At 46.5% G+C, this 21,671-nt stretch overlaps 1 protein-coding gene across 2 annotated transcripts in view; it reads left to right on the top strand.

Annotated features, from left to right (window-relative positions):
- MED13 (mediator complex subunit 13) overlaps positions 1 to 21,671 on the top strand; it is a 153,182-nt gene that overhangs the window by 120,323 nt on the left and 11,188 nt on the right. For both annotated transcript variants that reach the window (XM_040336931.1, XM_040336930.1), the window contains exons 23-28: positions 1,223 to 1,446; positions 1,556 to 1,698; positions 17,824 to 17,982; positions 18,178 to 18,351; positions 19,650 to 19,798; positions 20,748 to 20,921. In XM_040336931.1, coding sequence (XP_040192865.1) covers positions 1,223 to 1,446; positions 1,556 to 1,698; positions 17,824 to 17,982; positions 18,178 to 18,351; positions 19,650 to 19,798; positions 20,748 to 20,921 — 1,023 coding nt within the window. The remainder of the gene's footprint in view (positions 1 to 1,222; positions 1,447 to 1,555; positions 1,699 to 17,823; positions 17,983 to 18,177; positions 18,352 to 19,649; positions 19,799 to 20,747; positions 20,922 to 21,671) is intronic.

Genomic DNA, 21,671 nt, shown 5'->3' with positions numbered 1-21,671 from the left:
GCCCATGCATGAATTGTACCCAATAGGTAAGCCTATAATAACACTTACTTATAGGTACTGTAAATGTGTCCTAAACGTGCACAGTTTAGGAGATATTTACTGTAGATGCAGCTGGTGACATCACCGGTGCATGCACTCTGAAGGAACGACGACCTGTGCGTCCTGTGCCATAAACGGTGGCTCCCACGTGTGTGCCTAGAAGGAAGAGCAGGTTGAAGATGGGAGTGCCTTCAGCTGTGACATCATGCCACTGGAAGGCTTCGTTTTTAGGTACATTTCACATAATGTGCTATGATGCAATGCATACTAGCACATTATGACATCGCCATTCAGTTTAAAAAATAAATAAAATACCCAGCGGTTTACTAACGCCCCCTCTAGTATAATACCAACAACATGAAAGAAATAAACAAAATATTAATGGCTTTTTCATGAAGGCGACGTCCATTATGGTCCGTCAGCAAGGGAACCGTTAACAGATCTGCTGAATTGAACCACAACAGAAGTCACTTTTGTGACATTGTATTCCTTCAAGTTTTTCCTCCAGCTTGAAACAAGATTTATGGCATGCAAGATAGAGGGGTGGGTGGGGGTTTTCTTGGGCTTGCCTCCATTTTTGTTTAACTGGAGTCCAGTTCTCCTGTAGGTGGCAGTATCTGAATTCCTGTGTCCCCCCTCAATGGCCTTCAGGAATACAATTTTACAATGCGTACAAAAATACTGTTTTTGTTGCTTGCGGAACTTTTTAGGGAAACTTGCATTTGCTAAATTTCTTAAGCTTACAAGTATTTTTTTGTATTTAAATTGGTTCCTGTGGAGCCCCCTGGAAGCTGTGGCCAAGCTGTACACATAGACTAGGCCTCATGTCTTTCAGCTGTTGTCGCCTAAGGTCCCATCATGCCCCTGCCTGAGGGAGTCATGCCTGTTTGTAACCGTCAGCCTTGCAGTGCCTCATGGGACTTGTAATTGCGCAAGGGCTGCCAGTTTGAGACCCCTTTAACAGTTGAATGGCAGGAGGCAAGGCTTAGCTATAGAACTTAATGGGACTTTTGACCTTGAGCAAAGTCGAGGTCCTGTATACCGCCTACGCTCATGTGCTTGAGCACTACCATCTTGGGTGCTTTTTAGGTTGGCTTAGTTCTAATCTCGGTAACATTTAAGTGTTTTGTTAGCTTGAAGAATGCAGGTTAATTTCTTTTCTTTTTTCTTTTTCCCCTGTTAGAGACCAGACTGCATTCGACTCTACACACCACCTTTTATTCTGGCACCAGTTAAAGACAAGCAGACAGAACTCGGTGAAACATTTGGAGAGGCTGGTCAAAAATATAATGTTCTTTTTCTTGGATACTGCTTATCCCATGATCAGAAATGGCTTTTGGGATCTTGTACAGACCTCTATGGAGAGTTGTTGGAAACTTGCATCATAAATATCGATGTGCAAAATCGGTAAGTGTTATGCCACAATTAGCTGTGTGATGTCTCATTAAGTCTTGCATCCCTATATTCCAAAAAATGTGGTTTACACTCAGTTTTATGCATTTGTTTGAATTTACAGAGCTAGGAGGAAAAAGGGCTCTGCTCGTCGCAGTGGCCTTCAGAAATTATGGGAATGGTGTCAAGGACTTGTACAAATGAGTTCTTTGCCGTGGCGGGTAGTCATTGGTCGCTTGGGAAGGATAGGTCATGGAGAGTTAAAAGGTATGTCGTGATATGAAGTCCAGCAATCTTGTGTATTATACATTTAAGGTAGAACTATAGGCAAAAAATAATTCTTTTGTAGTTTTTCCTTTTGAATAGAGTATGGAGGGGTTTTAAAAAAACACGTGTTTTTAATCCATTTCTTCGCTGTCCAAAAAAATCAAATGCCTTTAGTTATACTTTAAGCTTCACAAATGTCTGTAATACGTACTAGCATGCTTTTGACCTGTGTGTGTGTGTGTGTGTGTGTGTGTGTGTGTGTGTGTATGTATGTATGTGTATATGTATGTATGTATGTATGTATGTATTTCTTTATCGTACATCACGGGACACAGAGCGGCATTCATTACTATATGGGTTATATGGAGTACCTTCAGGTGTAGACACTGGCAATCTCAAACAGGAAATGCCCCTCCCTATATAACCCCCTCCCATAGGAGGAGTACCTCAGTTTTTACGCCAGTGTCTTAGGTGTTAGTCATGGTTTAGCTTGCCTCCGCATCCTTGGGATTAGGTGAGCTACCGGTTCTGTCCAAAAAAGCCTCAGCGCTAAAGTGGTCAGTAACCGGACCCCAAACCCTTGGGGTATAGCCCATAATGCTTTTCTTTTTAGAGAGCTGGACCCTGGGCCCAGAACTTAGAAACCTTTGGGTACCTAAAGTTTTCTGTTGCCAGGGTGCTATATGGGCCCAGGACAGTGGATCCTTCATAGGAACCCAGGGCCTGAAGGTCTAGACATCCCCACGGAGATGGGGGAAGATTGGGCCTCTTGCTTGGCAAAGTCCTGCGGCATGGAGCAGGTAAGTGAGGGGAAAACTTGCGGAACTTGGTTCTTAGCAGGTTTTTTCTGGGGGGTCACAGGGGACATGCCTAAAGTTATGCACTGCATCTGGCAAACTAGTCACATATCATAAAGATAGGATGGCTCTCTATGTATTATTCCCCATAAGATGTGACCTCCCTTGTAGTGTTGGAAAAGCATTGAGTGGGGCCTGTGTTATATAAAAATATATGTGTGTGTCAGAGAGCTTTGCTTACCTGCAGGCCTCCAGGCGATGCTCCATTCAGTCTTCCTCCTCAGAGCCTGCAAGCAGGCAAAACGCTGACCTCCTCATGGTTCCAGGCTGCAGTTTGCTGGAACAGAGAGGTCCCTTCCTCCCAAAATCCCCCCCCCCCTCCCCCTGTCGGGAGGGGCATTTCCTGTTTGAGATTGCTGGGGGGGAAGGGCGGGTCAGTGGCTTAAAGGAAGGGGCGGCCCTTCCTTGTTTGTTTGTTCCATTCAATACTTTGGAACTGAGGAGAAAGACCAGAGCGGCAGCACGGGGCGCCGAGGACACACAGTGGCCAGAAAGGATATTGCAGTCTTCAGAGGACTGTTTTGTCAAGCCTAGAAATAGGCTGTTTCTTTTCCATCTCATAGTTTTTCTTTGCAATACTACTCAGGGGGACAGAATGTTTTTTCTTTCCTGGATTTGAAACAAAAACGAAAAAAATAAAAAATAAAAATAAAAAGTCATCTAGGGGAGAGGAAGCATTTTTTTATCCCCCAAACAGGTGTTTGGACAATTAACTTTTATAGTTCCAAATACCAATAGGTAGCAGGTGTACCTCGGTATTGTACCATGGTATGCCGCTGTTTTCCCTACAGGGAGCCTTGGGGCCATCGGGATCTGGGGCTGGAGCTGACGCGGGTCAGTCCAACCCTAAGATGGTCACGGAGGAGGTATTACTCACCTCTTTAAAAGAGATGCAGAAAAGCATGGGAAAAATGATATCCGCAGCTATGCGGGGCAGTAAGCGGAATAGATCTCCGTCGCCCGAGCGCGGACCCTCAGAAGAGGAGGTCCTTTCCTCAGGGGAATTGGACGACCTCTTGGACACGGACCAAGTAGGTTCAGGGATCGAAGACCCGGATACAGAGGAGTCTGGGGCAGTCTCCCTGAGGGAGAGCTGGTGGATTCAAGGATTGTCGGACTTGGTCCATAGGACATTCAACTTGCCAGTACCAGATCTCCAGGTATCGACGGTTTCAGCTTTGGGCTCACTGAGGGCGCCTCAAAGCAATGCTGTGTTTCCGATCCATCCTCTATTAGAGGGAATTTTGTTCCAAGATTGGAACAAGCCAGATAAGATCTTCTTACCACCTAAAAGGTTCTCTGTCCTATATCCTATGGAAGAAAATTTTTCCAAAAGATGGGCTACTCCTGCAGTGGACGCAGCCATCTCATGTGTTAACAGATCGTTAACATGCCCTGTAGAAAACATACAGGTGTTCAAGGATCCAGTTGATAAGCGCTTGGAAGCACTACTTAAGAACTCCTTCACTACTGCAGGGGCAGTAGTACAGCCAGCTGTGGCTGCGATTGGGGTCGCTCAAGCATTATCGGATCAATTTAAGCAGATGCTTAAACTTATTCCGGCCCGGCAGGCAGAAAAATTTTCGGATGTCCCTAAGGCCATATGTTTTACGGTAGACGCAATCAAGGATTCTATCCAGCAAGCGTCACGTTTATCGTTATCCCTTATCCATATGAGAAGACTCTTATGGTTAAAAAGCTGGGAGGCTGAGCCCCCATGCAAGAAGCTCCTGGTAGGGTTCCCCTTCCATGGAGGACGACTCTTCGGAGAAGACCTAGATAAATACATTCAGACCATTTCAAACGGCAAGAGTACTCTCTTGCCAACTAAGAAGAAGGTTCAGGGACCTGCGTTTAAACGACAGTATTCCCCTGGGCAGGGGCCCTCTAATGCCAAGCAGTATCGACGGCCTCCTGCAAAAGCAAACTTCGGCCTCAACAGCAGATCACAAGGACAGGCTGTTAGAGGCAAAAGGCAGTGGTTTCGCAAACCAGCAAAACCAGCCCCCAAGCCAACCTTATGAAGGGGCGCCCCCACCCACGAAGGTGGGGGGAAGGCTGCGACTCTTTTCAGAGATTTGGGAAGCCAGCATTCCCGACGAGTGGGTACGGTCTTCCGTGGCCACAGGCTACAAATTAGATTTCCTAAGGTTTCCTCCTCCTCATTTCCAGAAGTCGAGGATTCCAAACGATCCGGAAAAGGGAGCCGCATTAAGATCGGCATTAGATCATCTACTTTCCCAGGAAGTAATAGTAGAGGTACCAGTCCTGGAACAGGGGCTGGGTTTCTACTCCAACCTATTCATCATCCCAAAATCCAAGGGAGATGTCAGGCCAATTTTGGACCTAAAGATGGTAAATGCATATCTAAAGATCCGCTCATTTCGGATGGAATCCGTGCGGTCAGCAGCTGCCACACTCCAGAAGGACGACTTCATGGCGTCCATAGACATAAAGGATGCCTACCTTCATGTTCCAATTTATCAGCCACATCAAAGATATCTACGCTTCATGGTGGCTTTGCGTCACTTCCAATTCGTGGCGCTTCCCTTCGGGTTGGCTACGGCCCCCCGGGTGTTCACGAAGGTCCTAGCTCCAATCCTAGCCAAACTAAGGATCCAAGGGGTCACGATCCTAGCATACCTGGACGACCTCCTAGTCATAGATCACTCGTCTCCCGGCTTGGAGCGAGCAGTGGCCCTCACGGTCCAATACCTCGAGAGGTTCGGCTGGGTCCTAAATCGAGAAAAGTCAGCTTTCCAGCCCACAAAGCAGTTGGAATATCTCGGCATGAGATTAGACACAGAACAACAAGGAGTGTTCCTACCTCTGAGGAAGGTAAAAGCCATCAAGGAATTAATCCTACTGGTTCTAAGCAAGAAAGAACCGACTATTCGCCTATGTATGAGGTTACTAGGCAAGATGGTGGCCACATTCGAGGCGGTACCATACGCCCAGAGCCACACTCGCATCCTACAGGCAGCCATCCTGTCAGCATGGAGCAGAAGGCCACAGGCCTTGGATATCCCGTTGCTGCTCTCATCAAGAGTCCGACAAAGTCTGTGTTGGTGGTTAGACCCTCAGAATCTACTGAAGGGGAGGTCTTTCAGCCCAGTGGCTTGGAAGATAGTGACCACAGACGCCAGCCTGACGGGCTGGGGAGCAATTTTGGATGGTTGCACTCGCCAAGGTACTTGGGCAAAGCCAGAGAAGCAGTTGCCCATCAACATCTTGGAGCTCAGAGCTGCTCGACTAGCCCTCAGGGCTTGGACGTCAAAATTGCAGGGGTTCCCGGTGAGAATTCAATCAGACAATGCCACGGCCGTGGCACACATAAATCACCAAGGGGGAACCAGGAGTCAAGCCGCTCAGAGAGAGGTGAGCTTGATTCTTCTATGGGCAGAGGCTCATGTGCCCTGCATATCGGCAATATTCATTCCAGGAGTGGACAACTTTCAGGCGGACTTCTTAAGCCGCCAGACTCTATGGCCGGGGGAATGGTCTCTGCATCCACTAGTCTTTCAAGCACTCTGCCAAAGATGGGGAGTGCCGGACGTGGATATCATGGCATCGAGACTCAACAAGAAACTAGACAGGTTCATGTCCCGCTCAAGGGATCCGATGGCCTGCGGAACCGATGCGTTGGTTTGCCCTTGGCATCAGTTCAAACTTCTTTATGCGTTTCCCCCGCTCCAGTTACTACCCCGCCTGCTGCGCAGGATCCGGGTGGAGCACATACCAGTCATCCTGGTAGCTCCAGCATGGCCCAGAAGGGCATGGTACTCACTAATCTTAAGGATGGTAGTGGGAGACCCTTGGACTCTTCCTCTACGGCCAGACCTGCTATCGCAAGGTCCGATCCTCCACCCTGCCTTACGGCATCTAAATTTGACGGCCTGGAAGCTGAATCCCTGATTCTCAGGGGTAGAGGTCTGTCTCAGAAAGTAGTCTCTACCCTAATCAGAGCCAGGAAACCGGTCTCTAGGGTGATTTATTACAGGGTCTGGAAGGCCTATGTAGGCTGGTGTGAGTCCAAGCGATGGCTTTCTCGCAAATTTACCATCGATAGAGTATTAAGTTTTCTCCAGCTAGGAGTGGATAAAGGATTGGCATTAAGCACAATCAAAGGACAGATTTCTGCTCTGTCAGTGTGGTTTCAGCGGCCGCTGGCCACCCACTCGCTGGTTAAGACCTTCCTTCTAGGGGTCTTACGTATTAGACCTCCAGTTAAATCCCCGCTTTGTCCGTGGGATTTAAATCTTGTTCTGTCAAGTTTACAGAAACAACCGTTTGAGCCGTTGGCTGATATTCCTTTGGTTCTACTGACAAGGAAGTTAGTATTTTTGGTTGCCATAGTTTCCGCAAGAAGAGTTTCGGAGCTGGCAGCCTTATCCTGTAAGGAACCATATCTTGTTTTTCATAAGGACAGGGTCGTTCTCCGCCCTCATCCATCCTTCCTTCCTTCCGAAGGTCATATCCAGTTTTCATTTGAACCAGGATTTGGTATTACCATCCTTCTTCCCTAAACCTACTTCCAGAAAGGAAGGGTTGCTGCATACCTTGGATATTGTCAGGGCCATGAAGGCCTATCTTAAAGCTACAAAGAAGATCCGGAAGACAGATGTGCTGTTCATTCTACCGGATGGGCCCAAGAAGGGGCAGGCAGCTGCAAAGTCCACCATTTCTAGGTGGATTAAGCAATTAATCACTCAGGCCTACGGCTTGAAAGGGTTGCCTCCTCCAGTATCATTAAAGGCTCATTCTACTAGAGCCATGGGCGCCTCCTGGGCAGCACACCACCAGATCTCTATGGCTCAAGTTTGCAAGGCGGCAACCTGGTCTTCTGTCCACACGTTTACAAAATTCTACAAGTTGGACGTAAGAAGGAATACTGATACTGCCTTCGGGCAGGCAGTGCTGCAGGCTGCAGTTTGAGACCCTCGGATTCCGGGGGCTCCTCTTGTTCGAGTTTAAATTTAAAATTTTTATTTTTCTCAACTAAGTTGGATTTATTATGATTTGAGTATATCTCTAAATTAAATCCTTTTGTCTTGGAGATGTTCTCCCTCCCCTCATTGTAAGCATTGCTTTGGGACATCCCATATAGTAATGAATGCCGCTCTGTGTCCCGTGATGTACGATAAAGAAAAAGAGATTTTTAATACAGCTTACCTGTAAAATCTTTTTCTTGGAGTACATCACGGGACACAGAGCTCCCACCCCTCTTTTTTGAGGACCATTTTGGGAGGCATACTGCTTGCTACAAAACTGAGGTACTCCTCCTATGGGAGGGGGTTATATAGGGAGGGGCATTTCCTGTTTGAGATTGCCAGTGTCTACACCTGAAGGTACTCCATATAACCCATATAGTAATGAATGCCGCTCTGTGTCCCGTGATGTACTCCAAGAAAAAGATTTTACAGGTAAGCTGTATTAAAAATCTCTTTATATGTGTGTATATATGTATGTATGTGTATATATATATATATATATATATATATATATATATATATATATATATATATATATATATATATATATATATATATATACTTTTATTTGTAATGTTTTTTTCGTACAAGTCCAATGTTTTTTTGTTTTTCATCTGTAATATATTTAGAAAATATTCACTGTGATATGCTTTGCTATTGTAGGCGAAAGGCTGACTTGAAGTTAAAGGGGTTGTAAAGGTTCATTTTTTATTTTCTAAATAGGTTCCTTTAAGCTAGTGCATTGTTGGTTCACTTATGTTTTCCTTCGATTTCCCTTCTAAATGTTTTTTACCTTTGTCTGAATTTCTCACTTCCTGTTTCTCCTCAGTAAGCTTGCCCTCTTCGTCCATGGGGGTTAGTCAGCCAGAACAGCTTACTGAGGAGGGAACATGAAGTGAGAAATTCAGACAAAGAAAAAAAACATTTAGAAGGGTAATAGAAGGAAAAGGTAAGTGAACCAATGCACTAGCTTAAAGGAACCTATTTAGAAAATAAAAAACAAACATTTACAACCCCTTTAAAATTACTTGGCATATATCTAGCCTAAACATTTTTATTGGTTTAGGATAAATTGCGGGAAGGATTAGAACCTCGGTCGTGTGTGTGTGTGTGTGTGTGTGTGTGTGTTTTTTTTTTTTTTTTTTTATTCTGCTCCAAAGGTTCTGTTAGGGAGGATATCTCCCCATCGCTTCCTATTCTGATAAAATGTTACCATGTAGGCGAATGGAACTCTCCAACAGCACCACAAAGTTCCTGACTTAAAGGGGAGTTCCAGCCAATTTGTATGTTTATTAAAAGTCAGCAGCTACAAAAAGTGTAGCTGCTGGCTTTTAATAAACAGACACTTACCTGCTCCAGCGACGCGCCGGCCGGGGCTCCGCTCCTCTCCCCCCTCCCCGGCCGGCGTCTTCATTCTCAGTGTGGGCACCCGGCCGTGACAGCTTTCGGCTTCACGGCCGGGCACCCACTGCGCATGCGCGAGCTGCGCGTCCCGGCGCTGCGCCGTGTAATTGGCCAGGAGATCGCCTAGGACCTGTGACGTGTCCTAGGCGATCGCCTACAGCAGCCCCTTCCTGTAGGCGATTAAGCTTAGTCGCCTACAGGAAGGAGGAAGTGGGACAGGAAGTCCCACTCTTCCTGAAGCCCCCACTCCCCCCCCAAAAAAATTACATGCCAAATGTGGCGTGTAAGGGGGAGAGGAGTGGGTTAAGAGGAAGTTCCAAATTTGGGTGGAACTCTTCTTTAACTCCCTGTCTTCCTGTTTAGTGAAATTGACAACCCAGGTTCCAGTCCCCCCCCCCCCCCCCCCCCCATTCAAACCTAATAAAAAAAAAAAAACAACATAAGGGACTTTGGCTCAGTTCACACTTGTGCTATGCGGTAACCCTGCAAACCCACTGGGGGTTCCCACATCACACCAGACTCGCACAGCAGATCACACTGCCATATGCAAATTGCTGGGAGTGTCAATACAATGTTAATGACACCCCCATTTCAACTTGCATATCGCACTGCAAACTGACAGTTCGGACATGAATCGGATTGCAGGGTCCTGTGCGAGTTTGGTCCGGTTGCAATGCGATATCACCGCATGTGATTTGCGGTGCGAATTGCATGCGCTCTCGCAGAGAGCACAAGTTTGAACCGGGACTTGGACTTGTGCAAGGCCCCTTTCACACATGCCTTCAGTTTGTTTCATTAGTTCAGTCACTTTTTTAAAAAAAATAAAAAACTGATCAGTTTTTACATCCATTGAGTCAATTTTTTTGGTTTTCATTAGAGCTACACGATTCTGGATAAAATTAGATTCGCGATTATTTTGCTTGGAATAGATCATGAATCTCTCACGTTTTTCGCGGCGTAACATCTTTCACATTATACAAAAAAATTGGGTTTACTTTACGTTTTTTCTAATTGCGTGACATAAAATATTGCAACAACCGGCAATTTATTCTATCGGGCGCTTCGATGTAATTTTCTAGCAAAAAAAATACTGATTATAACTTGTAAGCAACAAATGTCAGAAAAAGGTTTAGTCTTTAAAGCCGAGGTCCGCCTAAAAGAAAAAAATATATATTAAAAGCCAGCAGCTACAAATACTGCAGCTGCTGACTTTAAAAAATGGACACTTAACTGTCCAGGGTGCCCGCAATGTCGGCAGCCACCACCCACGGTGAGGGAATCGGGAAGTGAAGCCTCGCGGCTTCGCTTCCTGGTTCCCTACTGCGCATGTGGCATTCGCCCTGCGCTTCCTTGCTGGTCCCTGCTGTCTTCTGGGATCTGTGTGTTTTCCAGAAGACAGTGGGGGAGGACAGTGTACGTGCCTGGCATGACGTTGGTCACCGCTATCACCATACTGATCTATGCCAGGAAGTGGGAACAAATACCTGTATTACACAGGTATCTGCTCCCTCTTCCTGTGCCAAATGTGACACTGGAGGGGGGATACCAAAAAGTGGAAGTTCCATTTTTGGGTGGAACTCCACTTTAAGTGGTTAAACTGACCTCATTTACAGACCAAAGTTAATTTCTTTGATCTAAAGAACAAGACCTACATTGTATCTCTATCTGATGGGGGAATATATTTTTGACTGCTCTGGCTATGCACTGTTTATATAGAATCAAGGAAATGTCAGTTCAGTTGGTGAGGGGGGTTAAATCCAGATCTTTGATTAATCATGCAGCTCTAGTATGCGTGTGTATGTGGGGAGCCTCAATTTTTTTGTTTTGTTTTTTTTTGCTTATGATTTTGTTGCTATCCCATAGGGGACCAATAGTCCCCTATGCAAGAGGTGAAGGGCAATTACGTTTAAAAGCTGACAGTGACTGTCGGCAAGTAAAGGGGGCTGGTCTGTACAAATTCCCCCCTACTGTGTATACTGCTCTGTCCTGCCCCTCTCCTTGCACACACTGCACCACCCCCCACCCCCCCCTCCAAATGGCAGCTCCATTTGCATTTAAACGCTGACAGTGACCGTCAGCAGCAGCAAGTGAGGGAGACGGTCTGTACAGACTGCCCCCTCACTCTGTATACTGCTTTCCTGCCTTTCTCCACACCACTGCGAAACGAGGTGATATTGAGGCCTTGTGCCTCTTTTCTCCGTAATGTGGATTCCTGCTTCCATCTTTATCAGGACATCGTCTTGCCACTCCTGTTGAGGCTCACTCGACTTTTTCAGTCAGTGTCTTCGATTTTTCTTCACCTGTTTCTCTGATTTGCAGGGCTGCTGCGTGGTTTTCTATTCACACATTTGTAAAGTTTTACCAGGTGGGATGTTCAGGCCTCTGACGCCATTTTGGCCGTAGAGTGCCTTATGCTACTTTTTGAGTTGGGAACCTGATTCCCCTTATTTTGGGCCTCTTGCCGTAGTTTTGTATTTGTTACATCCTATGGTTAAGACTTAAGGGAGCCTGTGTCTTGTGCTGCGCAATCAAGAAATAAGAATTTCTTTATCGTACATCACGGGACACAGAGCAGCATATTCATTACTATGTGGGTTATATGGAGTACCTTCAGATGTTGACACTGGCAATCTCAAACAGGAAATGCCCCTCCCTATATAACCCCCTCCCATAGGAGGAGTACCTCAGTTTTTACGCCAGTGTCTTAGGTGTTAGTCATGGTTTAGCTTGCCTCCGCATCCTTGGGATTAGGTGAGCTACCGGTTCTGTCCAAAAAAGCCTGAGCGCTAAAGTGGTCAGTAACCGGACCCCAAACCCTTGGGGTATAGCCCATAATGCTTTCTTTTTAAGAGAGCTGGACCCTGGGCCCAGAACTTAGAAAACCTTTGGGCGCCTAATGTTTTCTGTTTGCCAGGGTGCTGTATGGGTCCAGGACAGTGGATCCTTCATGGAAGAAGAAGGTTCCCAGGGCCTGAAGGTCTAGACATCCCCACGGAGATGGGGGAAGATTGGGCCTCTTGCTTGGCAAAGTCCTGCGGCATGGAGCAGGTAAGTAAGGGGAAAAACTTGCGGAACTTGGCTCTTAGCAAGTTTTTTCTGGGAGGTCACAGGGGACATGCCTAAGGTTATGCATTGCATCTGGCAAACCAGTCACATATCATGAAGATAGGATGGCTCTATATGTTATCATTCCCCATAAAAAGTGACCTCCCTGGTAGTGTTGGAAAAGCTGTGAGTGGGGCCTTTTGTGTACAAATGTATGTGTGTGTCAGAGAGCTATGCTTACCTGCAAGCCTCCAGGCGATGCTCTATCCAGTCCTCTTCCTCATGCCTGCAAGGCAGGCAAAAAACGCTGACCTCCTCGTGTGTTCCAGGCCTGCGGCTGCAGGAACAGAGAGGCCCTTACTCCCAACCCCCCCCCCCCCCGACGGCGGGCGCGCGCGCGGTGCGCGTGCACGTGTTATAGGCGCATTTGGCGCCGGTTTAGCTGGGGGGGAAGGGCGGGTCAGTGGTTTAAGGAAGGGGCGGCCCTTCCTTAGTGCCACAGCTCATTCAATACTTTGGCTTGAGGGAGGAAGGACTGGAGTGAAGCACGGGGCGCTGAGGACACACAGTGGCCAGAAAGAATACTACAGTCTTCAGAAGATTGTGGTTTAGCCTAGGAATAGGCTGTTTTTTCTTTTCCATCTCATAGTCTTTTCTTTGGCAATACTACTCAGGGGGATAGAATGTTTTTTCTTGCCTAGATTGAAAAAAAAAAAAAAAAAAAAAAGGTGTCATCTGGGGTAGAGGAAACATTTTTTATTCCCCAAACAGGTGTTTTGGGCATTTAACTATTTATAAGTCCCAGGTACCAATAAGTAGCAGGTGTACCTCGGTATTGTACCATGGCATCAAAGAACAAGCCAGAGGGTACAAAAGGTGGGGATTCCCCCACAGAGTCTGAGGTCTCGGACAGAGCTATGCCGCTGCTTTCCCCACAGGGAGCCTTTGGGCCATCGGGATCTGGGGCTGGAGCTGACGCGAGTCAACCCAACCCTAAGATGGTCACGGAGGAGGTGTTGCTCACCTCTTTAAATGAGATGCGGAGAAGCATGGGAGAAATGATAGCCGCAGCTATGCGGGGTAGTAAGCGGAATAGATCTCCGTCACCCGTGCGCGGACCCTCGGAAGAGGAGGTCCTTTCCTCTGGGGAATTGGACGACCTCTTGGACAAAGACCAAGTAGGTTCAGGGATCGAAGATCCGGATACAGAGGAGTCTGGGGCAGTCTCCCTGAGGGAGAGCTGGTGGATTCAAGGCTTGACGGACTTGGTCCATAAGGCATTCAACCTGCCTGTACCAGATCTCCAGGTATCGACGATTTCAGCTTTGGGCTCACTGAGGGCGCCTCAAAGCAGTGCTGTGTTTCCGATCCATCCTCTATTGGAGGGAGTCTTGTTCCAAGAGTGGAACAAACCAGACAAGGTGTTCTTACCACCTAAGAAATTTTCTGTCTTATATCCTATGGAAGAAAAGTTTTCCAAGAGATGGGCTTCTCCTGCAGTAGACGCAGCCATCTCATGTGTTAACAAATCGTTAACATGCCCTGTAGAGAACGTACAGGTTTTCAAAGATCCAGTTGATAAGCGCTTGGAAGCACTACTTAAGAACTCCTTCACTTCTGCAGGGGCAGTAGTACAGCCAGCCGTGGCTGCGATTGGAGTCGCTCAAGCTTTATCAGATCAATTTAAGCAAATGCTTGAACTTATTCCTGCCGAGCAGGCAGAAGAATTTTCGGATGTCCCTAAGGCCATATGTTTTACGGTAGACGCAATCAAGGATTCCATCCAGCAAGCGTCACGTTTATCGTTATCCCTTATCCATATGAGAAGACTCTTATGGTTGAAAAGCTGGGAGGCTGTGCCCCCATGCAAGAAGCTCCTGGTAGGGTTCCCCTTCCATGGAGGACGGCTCTTCGGAGAGGACCTAGATAAATACATTCAGACCATTTCAAGCGGCAAGAGTACACTCTTGCCAACTAAGAAGAAGGTTCAGGGGCCTGCGTTTAAACGACAGTCCTCCCCTGGGCAGGGGCCCTCTAATGCCAAGCAGTATCGACGGCCTCCTGCAAGAGCAAACTTCGGCTTCAACAGCAGATCAGAAGGACAGGCTGTTAGAGGCAAGAGGCAGTGGTTTCGCAAGCCAGCAAAACCAGCCCCCAAGTCTACCTCATGAAGGGGCGCCCCCACCCACGAAGGTGGGGGGAAGGCTGCGACTCTTTTCGGAGATTTGGGAAGCCAGCATTCCCGACGAGTGGGTACGGTCTTCCGTGGCCACAGGCTACAAGCTAGAGTTCCTAAGGTTTCCTCCTCCTCATTTCCAGGAGTCGAGGATTCCAAACGATCTGGAGAAAGGAGCCGCATTAAGACCGGCTCTAGATCATCTACTTTCCCAGGGAGTAATAGTAGAGGTACCAGTCCGGGAACAGGGGCTGGGTTTCTACTCCAACCTAATGGAGGCTACGGCCCCCCGGGTGTTCACGAAGGTTCTAGCTCCAATCCTAGCCAAGCTAAGGATCCAAGGGGTCACGATCCTAGCATACCTGGACGACCTCCTAGTCATAGACCACTCGTCTCCCGGCTTGGAGCGAGCAGTGGCCCTCACGGTCCAATACCTCGAGAGGTTCGGCTGGGTCCTAAATCGAGAAAAGTCAGCATTCCAGCCCACAAGGCAGTTGGAATATCTCGGCATGAGATTAGACACAGAACAACAAAGGGTGTTCCTACCTCTGAGGAAGGTCAAAACCATCAAGGAATTAATCCTACTGGTTCTAAGCAAGAAAGAACCGACTATTCGCCTATGTATGAGACTACTAGGCAAGATGGGGGCTACATTCGAGGCGGTGCCATACGCCCAGAGCCACACTCGCATCCTGCAGGCAGCCATCCTGTCAGCATGGAGCAGAAGGCCACAGGCCTTGGATATCCCGTTGCCACTCTCATCAAGAGTCCGGCAAAGGTCTGTGTTGGTGGTTAGACCCTCAGAATCTACTGAAGGGAAAGTCTTTCAACCCAGTGGCTTGGAAGATAGTGACCACAGACGCCAGCCTGACGGGCTGGGGAGCGATTGTGGATGGTTCCACTCGCCAAGGTATTTGGGCAGGGCCAGAGAAGCTTTTACCCATCAACATCTTGGAGCTCAGAGCGGTTCGACTAGCCCTCAGGGCTTGGACGTCGAAATTGCAGGGGTTCCCGGTGAGAGTTCAATCAGACAATGCCACGGCAGTGGCATACATAAATCACCAAGGGGGAACCAGGAGTCAGGCCGCTCAGAGAGAAGTGAGCTTGATTCTCCTAGGGGCAGAGGCTCATGTGCCCTGCATATCGGCAATATTCATTCCCGGAGTGGACAACTTTCAGGCGGACTTCTTAAGCCGCCAGACTCTATTGCCGGGGGAATGGTCTCTGCATCCACAAACCTTTCAAGCACTCTGCCAAAGATGGGGAGTGCCGGACGTGGATATCATGGCATCGAGACTCAACAAGAAGCTAGACAGGTTCATGTCCCGCTCAAGGGATCCGATGGCCTGCGGAACCGATGCTCTGGTTTGCCCTTGGCATCAGTTCAAACTTCTTTATGCGTTTCCCCCGCTCCAGTTACTACCCCGCCTGCTGCGCAGGATCCGGGTGGAGCACATACCAGTCATCCTGGTAGCTCCAGCATGGCCCAGAAGGGCATGGTACTCACTAATCTTAAGGATGGTAGTGGGAGACCCTTGGACTCTTCCTCTACGGCCAGACCTGCTATCGCAAGGTCCGATCCTCCACCCTGCCTTACGGCATCTAAATTTGACGGCCTGGAAGCTGAATCCCTGATTCTCAGGGGTAGAGGTCTGTCTCAGAAAGTAATCTCTACCCTAATCAGAGCCAGGAAACCGGTCTCTAGGGTGATTTATTACAGGGTCTGGAAGGCCTATGTAGGCTGGTGTGAGTCCAAGCGATGGCTTTCTCGCAAATTCACCATTGATAGAGTTTTAAGTTTTCTCCAGCTAGGAGTGGATAAAGGATTGGCATTAAGCACAATCAAAGGACAGATTTCTGCTCTGTCAGTGTGGTTTCAGCGGCCGCTGGCCACCCACTCGCTGGTTAAGACCTTCCTTCAAGGGGTCTTACGTATTAAACCTCCAGTTAAATCCCCGCTTTGCCCGTGGGATTTAAACCTTGTTCTGTCAAGTTTACAGAAACAACCGTTTGAGCCGTTGGCTGAAATTCCTTTGGTTTTACTGACAAGGAAGTTAGTATTTTTGGTCGCCATAGTTTCCGCAAGAAGAGTATCGGAACTGGCGGCCTTATCCTGTAAGGAACCATATCTTATTTTTCATAAGGACAGGGTCGTTCTCCGCCCTCATCCTTCCTTCCTACCGAAGGTTATATCCAGTTTTCATTTGAACCAGGATTTGGTATTACCATCCTTCTTCCCTAAACCTACTTCCAGAAAGGAAGGGTTGCTGCATACCTTGGATATCGTCAGGGCCATGAAGGCCTATCTTAAAGCTACAAAGAAGATCCGGAAAACAGATGTGCTGTTCATATTACCGGATGGGCCCAAGAGGGGGCAGGCAGCTGCAAAGTCCACCATTTCTAGGTGGATTAAGCAATTAATCACTCAGGCCTACGGCTTGAAAGGGTTGCCTCCTCCAGTATCATTAAAGGCTCATTCTACTAGGGCCATGGGCGCCTCCTGGGCAGCACATCACCAGATCTCTATGGCTCAAGTTTGCAAGGCGGCAACCTGGTCTTCTGTCCACACGTTTACAAAATTCTACCAGTTGGACGTAAGAAGGAATACTGATACAGCCTTTGGGCAGGCAGTGCTGCAGGCTGCAGTTTGAGACCCTCGGATTCCGGGGGCTCCTCTTTTTTGAGTTAAATTTAAAATTTAAGATTATTTTTCTCAACTAAGTTGGATTTATTATGATTTGAGTATTTCTCTAAATTAAATCCTTTTGTCTTGGAGATGTTCTCCCTCCCCTCATTGTGAGCATTGCTTTGGGACATCCCACATAGTAATGAATATGCTGCTCTGTGTCCCGTGATGTACGATAAAGAAAAAGGGATTTTTAATACAGCTTACCTGTAAAATCCTTTTCTTGGAGTACATCACGGGACACAGAGCTCCCACCCCTCTTTTTGGGGACCATTTTGGGAGGCATACTGCTTGCTACAAAACTGAGGTACTCCTCCTATGGGAGGGGGTTATATAGGGAGGGGCATTTCCTGTTTGAGATTGCCAGTGTCAACACCTGAAGGTACTCCATATAACCCACATAGTAATGAATATGCTGCTCTGTGTCCCGTGATGTACTCCAAGAAAAGGATTTTACAGGTAAGCTGTATTAAAAATCCCTTTTTTTGCTTACCTGTGAAACAATACAGTACAATACAGGACACAGGTCACCCGCCTCTCTGTCCTGGCATTTTGTTCTGGTTGCTTGCTAAAGAACTGAGGATTGCTGGGAGTGGGTTATATGGTGTGTCATAACAACTTTGTTTGCCGGTGTCCTCATCTGAATATAGTAGCATCTAACCCTCTTCCTGATTTATAAGAGCCTGTGTCCTGTACATGCAGGAAAAAAAGATTTTATGGATAGGTCAAATCCATCCTTCTTTTTGGCTGGACAACACCTCTTGGCCAGTGTGGCTGACCTTCTCAATAATGACCTTCAGTGATGTTTGAAACTTAATCCATCTTAATCCATCTGTTCAGAAACTGTTTGCATGTCTGGGCCACCCAAGGTGCTTTTTAGAAAAAGAAACATTGCACACTTTGCTTTAATGTATGATGCACAAAATTGTTACGATTGACTTATAATAATTTTTTTTTTTTTTTCAGATTGGAGTTGTTTACTGAGTCGTCGCAATCTTCAGTCACTGTGCAAGAGGTTGAAAGATACGTGCAGGATGTGTGGTATATCAGCAGCAGACTCTCCCAGCATACTAAGTGCTTGTTTGGTGGCAATGGAGCCGCAGGGGTCATTTGTGATCATGCCAGGTACATCTTGCTTATCTGTTTTCTTTTTTAGATAGATAGATCTATCTATATATAGATATTCTTTATTTATACAAAGTAACATGTTTCATAGGCATTCCTTAACTTTTTTACATTACAGTAATGTTTGTGCTGAAATTGTGATCTACAGAAAACGCATGCATATCTGTATAAGTGCCTACTTTTTCCCTTTTGCAGATTCCGTATCAACAGGTTCTGTGTTTGGTCGGAGCACCACGCTAACAATGACTTCTCAACTCAATACCCCCCAAGATACATCATGCACACATATCTTGGTTTTCCCCACATCTGCGTTTGTGCAAGTAGCATCAGCAAGCAACACAAATGAGAACCTTTTCAGTTCAAATACTGGTAAGTGTTTCTGTATAGTTAATCTTCTGAAATCTTTGGACATGGCATATACTGTACATCAGGCAGCTTATACTTTTTATAAAAAATATATACTACATTACTTTCTGTATATTGTCCATAGCAGTAAAGTGCTAAAGCCAATATCAGTCTTTCCAGCGGTCCTTTCAGTATAGTGCCCATAGCACCCCACCCTCCCACAGTACTTCATTATCCGTGTCCACTAATTACTGTATTTATTGGCGTATAACACTCACTTTTTTACCCTGAGAATTGAGGGTAAACTGTGCCTGCGTGTTATACGCCAGTGTCAGGCTGGCTGCCCCGCCAGCATACTTTAAAGTTAAGAAAACATTACTGCCAGTCCTTTCTCATACACTGCTCCTCTTGTGCCTCCCTCAATGTAAATGGAAGCCTCTAAATACCTCAATTAACGCTGCTCTTTCTGGCCGCTCTCCTCCTCCCGTTCTGCCTCCTTGAGCGTAGCTTTTGATTGGAGGAAGAGAGCGGTCATGTGACCGTCAATGAATCAGCAGAGGAGAGCAGTCACATGATCGGGTCCACAAGAGAGCAGCGTTAATTGAGGTTTTTAGAAGCTTCGATTTACAACAGTGACACAGGAGGAGCGGCGTATGAGAAGAGGTTGACAGTAACATTTTCTCAACTTTAGAGTATGCTGGCAATGCTGACCCAGGAGACTGGGGGTCTCCTGGGAGTGCAGGGGGGTTGTATAATGAATGGGCGTCTGTTCCCCTTGCAGGGAGTCCGTGTACTGTGCAGGGGGCTGTGTAAAGTTTTTATTTATTTATTTATTTTTTTCCCTGAAACTTCCCTCTTAAGGTTATGGTGCGTGATATATGCCAATAAATATGGTAGTCGCCCCAGGAAGAGTCCCTTCATAGTGCATCTCCCATGGTTAAGAGAAGAGAAGTGGGATTTATGTTTCTTTTTTATGAATAGCGTAGGGCCCACTGAAAATGGTGGTACTTAGGCTCAGTGGTGGGCTTAAGCATGGTATGGCCATATGATGTGACTAAATCCCCATATTTACTCTTTAAGATCAGGTGTTTTTAAGCAGCCTTGTAAGATTTAAGTTACTCCTTTGCATTTTTTTTGTGCGCTATTCTCTGTGGTTCTATTTATATATAGGTCTTTATAGCTGCACCAACTTTAGATATTCAGGTTTAGGGTGTGCCACCCCCAAATCTTTGCGTGTGTGTATGTATTTATATGTGTATGTGTGTGTATAAATCAAACGATTGTAATATTTAGTATATGTCAATTCTTTTTTTCTTTTGGAGATGGAACAGATGGCATGGGAATTTTTGATGTGCTAGAGACGCCCGATGACTTGGATCCAGATATTATCAACATATTTCCTGCATCACCTGGTGGTTCTCCAATCCATTCACCTGGATCCCATTATCCTCATGGAGGCGATGTTGGCAAGGTAACATAGCTCTAAAGCACCATGTGGGGCGATTTTTTAAGCTATTTTACATATGGATGATCATGGAAAAGTTTTTGGTGTACACCTTTTTAGAAAAAAAATAAAGTAAACAAACACCCTTCCCAGTCCCTACTGCACTTATCTCTGTGGGTGATATCGTTTCTCTGTCCACAAAGCTCAGTGCAGCTTTGAAATCCATGCTGTTCTTTGCCTTGGGACTCTGGGACAGATCAAAGCAATTCTGATTGGTCAGCGTCGCCACGTTACAGTTCTGACCAATCAGAACCGCTCTGATCCATACCAGCATCCCTAGGGAAAGAGGAAGGACAGCATGATTTTTCAGTCCCCAGAACCATGCCACTTGGCTGTGTGGACAGTGAAACTGCATCACCTACGGAGGCAAGTCCAGCTAGACTGGCAGGCAAGGAGTGTTCACATTTTCATAATTTTTTTCTGGTAAAATAAACTAATACTTTAAAGTGGCACACAAACAAAAATGATTGTCCTGCCACCAGTAGGAAATCTAGGAAGCAAAGTGGTTTAGATTTAGAACTTCCCAAATGGGGGACACAAGTAGCCGTCAACCCTTATCAGGTTTTTATTGGCAAGTTTTACTGGAGTTCACTTTCATGTTGGTCAAATTGTTATTTTTCGGTCATTAAATCTAATTGATACATTCAGTGATCTGTAGCAGGTTAAAAGGCTGCAATTTTGTACTGTTCACCTAAGAAAGTGTGTTTAGGACACACTAAAAGCTTTATGCCCTCTTACCTTTAGTTCTCTAGTCTTTAAGTGTACTTAAACTTAGGGCTTTATGTTTAATGTGATATAACATTTTGTTTTATAAAGACTTTGTGAATATTAGAAAATTGAGCAATGGATAGCGTATGAATTTCACTTATTTAAGCTTATTCCTAAGCACTTACAGTTAAAAACATTGAAATTACAGGGTCAAGGTACTGATCGACTTCTGTCCACGGAATCCCATGATGAGGTGACTAACATCTTGCAGCAACCCCTGGCACTTGGTTACTTTGTTTCAACTGTCAAAGCTGGTCCTCTACCTGACTGGTTTTGGTCGTCATGTCCTCAAGCACAAAATCAGTGCCCTCTGTTTCTTAAGGTAAATATTTGTTTTTTTTAATTTTGCAAAAATCCCCTTTTAGATTATGTGCACACATTTAGAGGACATCCACTTGTTCTCTTCCTCCATTTGTCACCTTTTCGGGGGGGGGTGGGGAGCAGGTACCTGTCCCCACTGCCGGGAGACTTTGCCACAGCAGGGTCCCTCAGTATTTTGGTCCTCTCCTTCCACCGCAGCCGGACCATTCAGAAAACGCAGGGTGCTTCACACATGCACAGTGGCTGTGAAGCAGCAAGGCTTCACTGCCGGTTTCCCTTACAAGGACTGGCGGCGGCAGCACCCAAGAGCCGATTGGAAAATTGTTTCAGCTGCCGACATCGCGGGATGCCTGGACAGGTAAGTGTCCTAATATTAAGTCCTCGGCTGTAGGGGTGCTAAAATTAATCGATGCGGCATCAATGCATGCAACCGGGAAAATCGATCACCGGGATGATACCCGCAGCTGCAGGCATCATACCAGTACTGTTTTTAGAGCAGGCGGTCGGCTTTCCAGTGATAACAACCGATGCAGCTAAAAACCGCTCAATTGTTATCCCGGAGGCCTCCGTCCCACTGGGAGACCCCATTCACAAGTCGCTACTTCCAGCGGCTACAGACAGACTGGAATGAAGCGTCCGCTTCGTTCAAGTCTGTAAACCCTGGATCGACATCACTTCCAGTTTACCCCGCTGCCAATGGTGCCAGTTTTAAAAAGTATTCAGAATTGCCGTTTTTGGCGATCTGAATACT

This window comes from Rana temporaria, chromosome 2 (genome assembly GCF_905171775.1).
Source record: "Rana temporaria chromosome 2, aRanTem1.1, whole genome shotgun sequence".
In the NCBI taxonomy this organism is placed as follows: domain Eukaryota; kingdom Metazoa; phylum Chordata; class Amphibia; order Anura; family Ranidae; genus Rana; species Rana temporaria.
The sequence above is the reverse complement of the archived record's forward strand: the minus strand, read 5'-3'. Positions and strand labels throughout refer to the sequence as shown.